At 38.9% G+C, this 12,644-nt stretch overlaps 1 protein-coding gene across 1 annotated transcript in view; it reads right to left on the bottom strand.

The window, feature by feature from the left end:
* Nucleotides 1-6,522: 6,522 nt before the first annotated feature.
* Nucleotides 6,523-12,644, bottom strand: part of LOC124595272 (bcl-2-related ovarian killer protein) — a 366,462-nt gene continuing 360,340 nt past the window's right edge. The window contains exon 6 of the mRNA XM_047133947.1: nucleotides 6,523-7,504. Coding sequence (XP_046989903.1) covers nucleotides 7,379-7,504 — 126 coding nt within the window. The 3' untranslated portion in view covers nucleotides 6,523-7,378. The remainder of the gene's footprint in view (nucleotides 7,505-12,644) is intronic.

Here is a 12,644-nt window from a genome sequence, read left to right as displayed (position 1 = left end):
CTTCAACATTTTCACTATATGTGTAAATAGCCTTCTCTATATCGAAACCCTTAAGGAACCCAAACTATGACCTGGACAATGTATTATTTATCGTCAGATGTTTAAGAAGATGTCTGAACACGACCTTTTCAAACGTTTTTGATGAAGCTGGAAAAAGTGAAATGGTCGATAGTTTGATGGTATCTCTCTATCCTCCTTCTTCTAAAGAGGATTAACTTCAGAATATTATAGCCAATCAGGAAATGTTCTGCTGATAAGAGATTGATTGCACAAATAACTTAGGATAGAACACAACTCACATGATTACTTCTTGATTAACTTCGTTGGTATGTTATCATATCCACTATAATTTTAAGTATTTTATGATGGATGCTACTTCTTTGGGAGAAGTGAGTGCCATTTCCATTTTACTGAAGTTATTTGTAGAGTCTGAGCTTAGATATGCTATTGTACTCGTTACTGAACCTCATAACCCCAAGCTGTCAGTAATGGAAATAAAGTTTTCGTTTAACAGCTTTTCAACACTACATGCACTTGTTACCAGTGTCTCATTTATTTTTAGGGCTATCTATTCCTCTTCTTTTCTAGCCCCACCTGGTCTCTGGCTTCACTACGTCCCATATAATTTTCATTTTGTTGCCTGATGTAATAATGCTTTTCTTATAATAAAGCTGCTTAGATTTCCAGATTACTTCCTTCAATATTTTGCAGTATTATTTGTAACTCATTACAGTGCTAACATCAGATGTGCTCCTAGACAGTAGATACAGTCGCACACGATACCTTTATTCCTTGTGTAATTCATGGTTTATTTTTAGACATGTTTGATTTCAGTTACCTTTAGGGGAAAAAAATTCAAATGAGGAAATAATTTTACAAAGGAGTGCTTTCTATTTCCCAATCGAGTCAGAAGTATTGCAAACATCTGCCCAGTTCATGTCTTCAAGCAATCTTCTAAAATTCTTGATTTTTGACTGATTTATTACCCTACTGTACTCAGATTTAATGGCTGTCATATCCTGACAAATTTCAGTATTTAACCTAAGATGCTGTATCTCATGATCAGAGAGACCATTTACTATTGGTTTTATGATATGACATTTTTCTCTAGATTTGTCAACAGAAATATTATCAATAGTAGTCTCAGAGTATTAACATACCCTAGTTGCAAAGTTCACAGCATGAATTAAACTGAATGCCAATCTTCTGGGTTTTCTGCAAACACAGTTCTACTGTGATACAGACAACAGGTACATCATAGTGTGGGAGTGAAATGGCATGGCAACTGGAAAGCGACTCGAAAGCTGAAGTAGGGGGGCCAGCATGATTCTTGTAGGAAAACTGTGTAAATTGTACGCATTTCATAATATCCCGTCCCCAAGTTAATTGAAGTTATATACTAATTCTTTCTTGTATGAATGTGTACTGTACTGGACGTTTGTGCTGATAAAAAAAATGAAAAAAACAAGAAGTTAATTGCAGGACTTTTCCTAAGAAAAATCTTGAAGATTCTCCAAAAATAATACACTCCTGGAAATGGAAAAAAGAACACATTGACACCGGTGTGTCAGACCCACCATACTTGCTCCGGACACTGCGAGAGGGCTGTACAAGCAATGATCACACGCACGGCACAGCGGACACACCAGGAACCGCGGTGTTGGCCGTCGAATGGCGCTAGCTGCGCAGCGTTTGTGCACCGCCGCCGTCAGTGTCAGCCAGTTTGCCATGGCATACGGAGCTCCATCGCAGTCTTTAACACTGGTAGCATGCCGCGACAGCGTGGACGTGAACCGTATGTGCAGTTGACGGACTTTGAGCGAGGGCGTATAGTGGGCATGGGGGAGGCCGGGTGGACGTACCGCCGAATTGCTCAACACGTGGGGCGTGAGGTCTCCACAGTACATCGATGTTGTCGCCAGTGGTCGGCGGAAGGTGCACGTGCCCGTCGATCTGGGACCGGACCGCAGCGACGCACGGATGCACGCCAAGACCGTAGGATCCTACGCAGTGCCGTAGGGGACCGCACCGCCACTTCCCAGCAAATTAGGGACACTGTTGCTCCTGGGGTATCGGCGAGGACCATTCGCAACCGTCTCCATGAAGCTGGGCTACGGTCCCGCACACCGTTAGGCCGTCTTCCGCTCACGCCCCAACATCGTGCAGCCCGCCTCCAGTGGTGTCGCGACAGGCGTGAATGGAGGGACGAATGGAGACGTGTCGTCTTCAGCGATGAGAGTCGCTTCTGCCTTGGTGCCAATGATGGTCGTATGCGTGTTTGGCGCCGTGCAAGTGAGCGCCACAATCAGGACTGCATACGACCGAGGCACACAGGGCCAACACCCGGCATCATGGTGTGGGGAGCGATCTCCTACACTGGCCGTACACCACTGGTGATCGTCGAGGGGACACTGAATAGTGCACGGTACATCCAAACCGTCATCGAACCCATCGTTCTACCATTCCTAGACCGGCAAGGGAACTTGCTGTTCCAACAGGACAATGCACGTCCGCATGTATCCCGTGCCACCCAACGTGCTCTAGAACGTGTAAGTCAGCTACCCTGGCCAGCAAGATCTCCGGATCTGTCCCCCATTGAGCATGTTTGGGACTGGATGAAGTGTCGTCTCACGCGGTCTGCACGTCCAGCACGAACGCTGGTCCAACTGAGGCGCCAGGTGGAAATGGCATGGCAAGCCGTTCCACAGGACTACATCCAGCATCTCTACGATCGTCTCCATGGGAGAATAGCAGCCTGCATTGCTGCGAAAGGTGGATATACACTGTACTAGTGCCGGCATTGTGCATGCTCTGTTGCCTGTGTCTATGTGCCTGTGGTTCTGTCAGTGTGATCATGTGATGTATCTGACCCCAGGAATGTGTCAATAAAGTTTCCCCTTCCTGGGACAATGAATTCACGGTGTTCTTATTTCAATTTCCAGGAGTGTAATTATTATTATTCTTATTTTTGTATCTCCAGCAATAGGGATTCGTTGGGGGAAGAAGTCTTCTGAATCTCGGCGATGTCGATCCCGGGACTCCACAGCTGCGGTGATCGATGATGTAGTATTGATGGTTCTGCACAATCTCAAAGAAAAAACGGGAGGGGAATGAAAATGGCAGAAGATCCTTAATCACTGTAGTGAGAATAAATTAATGTCTGGGCTATTAAATGTTACTTTTGAGAAAAGGTGGCAATGTCGCTCGTCATGGTTTTGATCTGTGTTATTATAAATTCGATGCAAGCTTATGAAATTATTTTAGCCACAGGATGTAAATCTTGCTGGTAAAACTTAAACATATATAATGTCCAATGTGAAGTGTCACGATTTTAAAAGAATGAATTACCTTTTCCTGTTTTGTTGTCTTTGATGATGATTATATTCGCCTTTCAAATTAGAATGGTTTTAATCCTCCCATCTTTTCTTTATAGACACCACAGTCTAACACAACAGTCGCGACACTTCGCCTCGATTTTGTAGCCTACAGCGCCAGCAGCGCTCCAAGCGCCCAGTAACTTAAACTGTGAGTTCAGCGCGATCATGAAAGCGAATAGTGCTTGTTTATTTTGATTTCTACAATGGTTTTTACTAGCGGGAGCGTTTGTAGCGCAATAAATTGCAGCAACAACAGGAAGAAGACACCAAAGCTGTCTTTTTTAGGTTTCCTAAGGATCCTGAGAGGTATATAGACACCACTTTGTATCCAGATACCAATTTCAACCTTTTGATGAGTTTTTACTTGTTCCACATATGCGATTTTTTAAGAACTGATGAAATTCATTACCACAAATCATTGCATAAACGTTGTATCGTACATTTAATTTCCTTCACTTAGACAGATTTTATACAAAGTATTGGAGAAGATTGCTATTTTTAATGGTATATGCCAGATGCATGTGTTTTTGTTCATATTTTTCTCAGTTCTGTATTTTCTTCAATTTTGTGTTTGTGAGGTCTGGATTGCACTAAAACATAAAATAGGAGTTTCACTGGTATGATTCCTCACAAGCTCATAAAATCTTCAGAAATATTACAATAGTAAGAGATGACACATATCTCACTATAATTTGTTTTGTGTAACTTTTCCAAATCTTTAAAATTTTAATTGCAATTTTGTAAAAATTAACTTTCCAATAAAGTAAAACTATTTCTTGATTACCCTATCATCATTTCAGATGATGTGGCAGATACGACATAAATTAGTCCTAGATCAGTCATTGTTCAGTGCTGTCTTTCAAGACTGATGTAAAGTTTATTTTGGTCTTGATTAATACACTGAAAGTAAAAGAAGAAAATAGTGCCACTTACGATATTTGAAATGTAAGAATACTATAAGCTTCTTCAAAGATGCAGAAATGAGTGCAGACTGAAACAAATATAACTGCAGTGAATCTGAGTTTTAACCCATTGACAAGAGAATAAAATTAGAGCTATGTTATTTAATTACAGGGTAGTCAAGAGTGTGTCACAGATGCTGTATGTCATTTTGTGGGTTGATCTTTCACATTTGTTGTGCTTGGGCAATCAGATCAGCACATGGTACTGGTTATACTGGATTTATCATCCCATAATATAAGTGCTCAATGGGAGAAATATCTGATGATTTCATGGGCCAAAGCAACTGGTTGACTAAATGTAGTGCATGCTGAGTGACAGCAGCAGGTATGTGGACATCTGTTACCCCGCTGAGAAACACTGCCCTGAGTAATGGAAATTAATGGCAACACAATTAGGTCAATTGTAAGTCTTACATATGAATACAAGGTTCTTGGAATAACAATTATAATGCTTCTGCTATTGTAGGAAATAGGTCCCAGACCATAACTCCTTGTTTAGGTCTAGTGTCTCTACATCAGCAACAGGCTGGTTGCATCATTGCCTGCCATTAGAGTCAAGACAGAAATGACTCTCACCTGAGAACACAACAGATTTTTAATCTCCCCTCGAATAAGCTCTAGCTTTACACTCCTGAAGTTGCAGGTGGAACTGATTTTGATTGGAGTGGACACTGCAGGGTATCTGTCTAAAAGCTGTCCCTCAATTAAGCAGCTGGATACATTTCATGGTGTCATTACGGAGTCAGAAGAAACTCTAATGGCTTTTGCAGATGCTTTATGGTACAACACAGTCATACCACAAATACAGCAGTCTTCCCTCTCAGTAGTGGCCGATGTGCAGCAACTCATGGGAATTCTTGAGATAGTGACTTTCACATATCATTATTTCCAACAATAATAATCTTTGGTTGTGTCACTGCCAAATCTTTCTGCAATATCATGGAAAGAAGATCCGTCTTTATGGCCTTGATCAAGCTCTGTGAGATGTTGGAACTGTCTTCTTCAACCTGTTAAAGACATGTTTGACTCCCACTGACCTCTCAATGTCAAATCTAGGCAATAAGTAAGGAAATGCTATGCATTTATAGTAAATTTGTGTAAGGAAGCAGGCGTGTTTAATAAATTAGGGAGAAATGAGTAGAAATCTGTAACTTTGGATATAGGTGTAATTGAATAACTATAAATAGTTTCAAAAATAACGGTTTCAGATAATTTTAGGTATTATTAGTTAATGTATTACTATGATTTTGGGTTCATTTATTTGTTATTTTATGTGCTAAATTCTCCTGGAGTGTTGCATCACAACTTCCATTCAACATGCTTATGTCATCACCAGTAATTCCTTGGAGTCTGCAGCACATGCAGTCCGCCATGGAGCCCCTCCATGGTGAAGTGCTTGGGCTACATAACAATTCAAGAAGTTCTCTGTATGGATGTTTTAGAGAGCAAAGGAGTGGGTAGAGATAGAACTGCCATGTTTATATGCCTAATGTACAAGCTGTTAAATGTTCACATTCTAAGTTGGATAATAAATCCAAACTTTGTTCTGTGTACATGACCATTTACTTCGTAGTAGAAGCTGTATTACGTAATAAATGTCTGGCATTGGCAAGAGTTCCGATTGACATACACAGAAACTCACTTCTAGGCTGCTGGAAACCTTGCATATGCTTTGGCACATTTAGTTGACATCTTTCAGATATTTCCAAATTATTAACAAAATATATTTACAAAGGATTAATGCAAAAGGTCAAATAACAATATTTGTTTCATTGGTATACTTACTGTTGATACCTTATAAGCTTCCTCACAGTAGTCAATTCATAAGAACTCTTTCCAGCTAGAAGTATCCCATTTTCATATACAGTCTTTTAATGCAAGCAAATGGAAACCTAAGCTTAGACAGTGATTATTAAGGACTGGTGTGAAATTGCTTCTGTTATTTGAGTTCTTACGCTATTCATAATTTTTTGGCATATCATTGCCTACTTGGACTATTATGTCACATCTACATGTGACAACTTCTTCATTGCTCATAGGTCCTGTTTCTGTATTACCTAAAAAGAATTACTAGAAATCAGTAAGTACAACTTTTATTTGTCCAAGTGTGTTTGTGAGTCACAGCATAACCCTTAAGGTTTTCCATTTGTAATCATTCGGAAATAATGATTTATGGAGCAAAAAGAAAATGTATATTTATTGTAATAATCCTAATAACAATGTTGAATATTTATGATACTCAACAAATATTTTGCTAAAATATTAATGGAAGAAGGGTTTTTGGTGATTATTTTTATAGAAACAAAATTAGTTCCATTACATTAAAGATTCTGTTACAAAACAAAGGTAATAAATTCAGTTGACAAATGGATTTTTTATAATAACACTTAAATACTAAAAAAAGAACTTAAGAAAATTGGTGGAATTGTTTTGAGTCCTTACACATGAGTAATAAAATGGCAACAATCATCACTGTGGAAAGTCAACATTTCGGAGTATGGTAATAAATGTGATGCACCAGAATCAAGAAATAAAAATCTTTATCAGATCTTTTCTCATTCAATACTATCCAACAGACTCCAGATTTTTTGCATCAGTATTTAAATGTGTGTACAAAATTTTTCAGTGGGTGCATGAAAGGTCTGACATAAATTATATTGGTTCTGTTTGATAGTTTGTGCTTTTTTCCCACAGTATTTTTTGTGCCACACAGTAGTTGATATTGTTGGTAACATTTAAGTATTGTGTGATTATCTTATTGTAGGAAGATATCTGTCTGTATGTACATCACTATAAATTACCGAGTAACACCTTTCAATATTACAAGTTTATCACTCTTGTTGAATCTTATTTTGTACTTATCAGTTCTTTTTTCCAAATATATAGTGTCTATCATGAGTAAAAGGAATACCTTTCATTCAGTAACAACAACAATGTAACAGACTGAACAGACTGCCCTGAGGTACACACTATGCACTGGTCTTACAGAGCTGGTCATTAATTCTCTGCAGATTACTGAATATTTAATTCTTCAAATTGCTAACTGCAGAGACGTATGATGAAAAGAAGTAGAAATATTAATGCTGATACAGCTCCCACAAGTATAACACACCGTGATACAGCAGCTTCGTTGGTTCTGGGCTTGTAGTGGTTCAGCAAACCTTGCTGTTTGTAAACAGAAACAGAAATATTAAAAAATAATACACTATAAGTGTGATACTTTTTAAAAAAAATGTAGAATATGAACAATGTACAAATTATAAATTTAAAGCGCTTTACACAAGGAAATTATTTGTAAGTTATCTTATTCATAAGTCTCTTGATAACACATCATTATTAAGACTGACAACCCCCCCCCCCCCCCCCCCCGCCACCCACCCACACACACACACACATTATATATATATATATATATATATATATATATATATATATATATATATATATATATACGTGGCTATGTAGTCACAGCAGTTACATTATCCTACCCAGAGTAGAATGGCAGGTGGTGCTGGATAAGGTAAGTAACAAAAGAAAGCATGGAGAGAAGGGAAGCTGACAGCTACCACTGTGGTGGGAAGGTGGGGGGGATGTACAGGCAGCAAGGCAATGGGGTACGAATGTGGCACTGGTGAACATGTCTCATGTATGCAGGGATGTTGTATAAGGTGCAGAATGAATTGAAAGGAATTAGAGGGAAAGGGGACAGAGAAAGAGGGAGGGAATTAGAGGGAAAGGGGACAGAGAAAGAGGGAGGCCATGGAGAGAAAGGAGTGAGTGTACATTACTGGAATGAAGTTGGAGGCATGGAGACAGAGATGGTGATGGTGGACAGTAAGAGCAGTGGTCAGCAGAGACTGAGGCCAGTAAATCTAGTCCACAAACATGTCTATACTGGGTCAGTGAACTCTGAAGGTGGACACTGTGTGTAAGGTCAGCAACTACTTCAGTCTTATTATTATGAGCCTGTCAACCATTCAGCACATTGACTATATGGTGATCTTTGTACTCCACCCAGAACTTTTTTCTATTGTATCTATGCATTTTTTATTTACATTAAACTACATTTAAACTATATTTTCCAATGATCACACTTTCATGTTACAATAAGACAGGCAAGAGGCAAAATGAAGTAAAACCATAGTAGTCAGTATATTTTTGGCATTTATGCTTCACTGATTCTTAACATTAACCAGAATCAAAACTGTAACAGAATGATTTTCATCCACTTATGACAAATGTTAATGAAAATTTATTGTCCTATCTCTTCTAATATTATGTAATGTGTAAACAAGACTGAAAATACAAATAGTGGCTTGCAGTCAATGGAAATAATCATTGTCAGTTACTGGCAGCAGGAAGAGACTGCAGATATTGAATATGATGAAGGTACAGGAACTGTCCATGAATTAGTCTCAAAGTGGTACTACACATATTAGTAGTACCTGTATCTTCTTCGACAATCTGCTGAAAAATGCATTCACTGAAGTCAGGTGTGCCAGAAATTCTTGACCTACCTTCATGGACTATTCATGTTACTATGCATCCAATCTCAGCAAGGACACAATAAACGGCAGGAGAGGTCTGATTGTGTTCAGTCTTGTATCCATTATCATTCACATGGCTTTAGAGAAACATCATATTTCAGAATGAGTACCCTACCATGGTTAAGCAGAACATTTATACATCTACATACATACTCTGCAAAGCACTCTGAAATTTCTGAACGAAATCATAAGTTGATTTTTGAATGCATGCATAGGGAACGTGATGTCTCGGTCCGCGGAATACCTGTCGCATCAAGAAACAAAAAACTTTTTCTGCAGACAAAAGGGGACGGGGCTATATGAGCTGAGCCAAATAAACGTGAACGAGAGAATGCCAATCGCTGTTTGTTTATGTGGTTGATTGGGTGTGCGAATGATCAGCGTTGTTATAATTATTAGTGAAACCCATGGATTTAGACTAACAGAGTGGAAATGAACGACCAACAGGAATAACAGGTAAGAATGATTATACATTATCTTCTTGGTGTAACCAAGAAAATGAAATTTTGACAGAAAATTTTTGCCAGATCGCTACATTACTAAGGCCGGTTGTACAGTCCCCAATTAGCAGCCACTGAAATTCTATTCTCGGAATAGTGGGGAAAACGCGTTGTACGAACACATAATAACGCCTAACTGGAGAATAAATGCAGGAGGACTGAACCCGTGATTCTAGCAGAGTTAACTGGGGAATAAGTTTTGACAGTGACAACAATAGTTACAGAATTAGTGATGCCAAGATTGTTTGTTAGAACGAGGAAGAGAAAGGAACGGGGACATCACACAAATTATGTGAAAGAATGTGACGACACCAAATTTATAAAAAAATTTCGTACTACTACTACTACTACTACTACTTTTCGATAGCGTGCTTGAGAAAGTGGAGTATATGAACGAAATGTGGAAGATTTTCTAACATAAAACTTTTTGCTTGTAGTGAGCGTAATAGGCATTTGATATTAGTACTTTGTCAATTATATTCTGTGGTGTTATTTATGTGAATGAGGTAGATGAAAATGAGCATTTTTGCCAAAACACTCTCGCTTATTTGGCGTATGTTACAGTTGCTGCAATATTAGGAAGGCCTATTTCCTTTTTTTATAGCAGACAGTGGAAAAATAGGCATAATCAAATAGAAACCTCACGAGTCTTGGGTGTAATACCTATTAACAACTTCTTCAGTGTTAGACAACGACATTTTGATTTTTCATGTAGCAAAATGTTTAACGAACTTTGGTTAGGTAATAGATTCTTTCGCAGAGAAGAAGGCCCGAGGGTGTAAAGCCACAACAAGATTAGAGAGGGGAAAAAAATGCTAGGACCTAAGGATTGAAGAAATGTGTCCTATCTTTACTCGTTTTATGGTACCTTTAATTTTATATCACTCAGAAGAGAAAGTTATTAGCTAATAGGCAATTAAGAGTGCAAATTTACTGAAGAGTTCTTATTCTCCTAGTCACAAATAGTCCCACCCAGTATTAGTAGCGGTTTCTTTTTCCAGGGAGACAGGACGTAAAACTGGTTATCTGAAAGCAGGAGAGGCACCACATGACATTTTAATTTACACTGTCCTGAATGTAGGTGTGATGGCTTCCATTACGAAATATACACGTTCGAATGCCACAGAGCAAAATATAGTGACGTGCACACTCGTCAACTGAAAGTAGGACAGGCACCACACGACATTTTAATTTACACTGTCCTGAAGGTAGGTGTGATGGCTTCCATTACGAAATATACACGTTCGAATTCCACAGAGCAAAATATAGTGACGTACGACAGAAGAACGCTGTGTGAAGAGGCGCAGCACTGCACTTTGGCACACGTAAGACCAAATAACATGTCTTACATTTCCTCGAACATACATGTTATTTTGCACAGAGCATAACTTAATCATAGCTAACACTTGGTTCAAGAATCATGAAAGAAGGTTGTATACCTGGAAGAATCCTGGAGATTCTAAAAGGTATCAGATAGATTACATAATGGTAAGACAGAGATTTAGGAACCAGGTTTTAAATTGTAAGACATTTCCAGGGGCAGATGTGGATTCTGACCACAATCTATTGGTTATGAGCTGCAGATTGAAACTGAAGAAACTGCAAAAAGGCGGGAATTTAAGGAGATGGGACCTGGATAAACTGAAAGAACCAGAGGTTGTACAGAGTTTCAGGGAGAGCATAAGGGAACAATTGACAGGAATGGGGGAAAGAAATACAGTAGAAGAAGAATGGGTAGCTCTGAGGGATGAAGTAGTGAAGGCAGCAGAGGATCAAGTAGGTAAACAGACGAGGGCTAATAGAAATCCTTGGGTAACAGAAGAAATATTGAATTTAATTGATGAAAGGAGAAAATATAAAAATGCAGTAAATGAAGCAGGCAAAACGGAATACAAACGTCTCAAAAATGAGATCGACAGGAAGTGCAAAATGGCTAAGCAGGGACGGCTAGAGGACAAATGTAAGGATGTAGAGGCTTGTCTCACTAGGGGTAAGATATATTATGGAAATGGAAGAGGATGTAGATGAAGATGAAATGGAAGATATGATACTGTGTGAAGAGTTTGACAGAGCACTGAAAGACCTGAGTCGAAACAAGGCCCCGGGAGTAGACAACATTCCATTAGAACTACTGATGGCCTTGGGAGAGCCAGTCATGACAAAACTCTACCATCTGGTGAGCAAGATGTATGAGACAGGCGAAATACCCACAGACTTCAAGAAGAATATAATAATTCCAATCCCAAAGAAAGCAGGTGTTGACAGATGTGAAAATTAGCGAACTATCAGTTTAATAAGTCACAGCTGCAAAATACTAACGCGAATTCTTTAGAGACGAATGGAAAAACTGGTAGAAGCGGACCTCGGGGAAGATCAGTTTGGATTCTGTAGAAATGTTGGAACACGTGAGGCAATACTAACCTTACGACTTATCTTGGAAGAAAGATTAAGAAAAGGCAAACCTACGTTTCTAGCATTTGTAGACTTAGAGAAAGCTTTTGACAACGTTAACTGGAATACTCTCTTTCAAATTCTGAAGGTGGCAGGGGTAAAATACAGGGAGCGAAAGGCTATTTACAATTTGTACAGAAACCAGATGGCAGTTATAAGAGTCGAGGGACATGAAAGGGAAGCAGTGGTTGTGAAGGGAGTAAGACAGGGTTGTAGCCTCTCCCCGATGTTGTTCAATCTGTATATTGAGCAAGCAGTAAAGGAAACAAAAGAAAAATTCGGAGTAGGTATTAAAATTCATGGAGAAGAAGTAAAAACTTTGAGGTTCGCCGATGACATTATAATTCTGTCAGAGACAGCAAAGGACTTGGAAGAGCAGTTGAACGGAATGGACAGTGTCTTGAAAGGAGGATATAAGATGAACATCAACAAAAGCAAAACGAGGATAATGGAATGTAGTCAAATTAAATCGGGTGATGCTGAGGGGATTAGATTAGGAAATGAGACACTTAAAGTAGTAAAGGAGTTTTGCTATTTAGGGAGTAAAATAACTGATGATGGTCGAAGTAGAGAGGATATAAAATGTAGACTGGCAATGGCAAGGAAATCGTTTCTGAAGAAGAGAAATTTGTTAACATCGAGTATAGATTTAAGTGTCAGGAAGTCGTTTCTGAAAGTATTTGTATGGAGTGTAGCCATGTATGGAAGTGAAACATGGACGATAACCAGTTTGGACAAGAAGAGAATAGAAGCTTTCGAAATGTGGTGCTACAGAAGAATGCTGAAGATAAGGTGGGTAGATCACGT

Source organism: Schistocerca americana, chromosome 2 (assembly GCF_021461395.2).
Source record: "Schistocerca americana isolate TAMUIC-IGC-003095 chromosome 2, iqSchAmer2.1, whole genome shotgun sequence".
NCBI lineage: Eukaryota > Metazoa > Arthropoda > Insecta > Orthoptera > Acrididae > Schistocerca > Schistocerca americana.
Note: the sequence above shows the minus strand (reverse complement) of the source record. Positions and strands in the feature narration are given on the sequence as shown.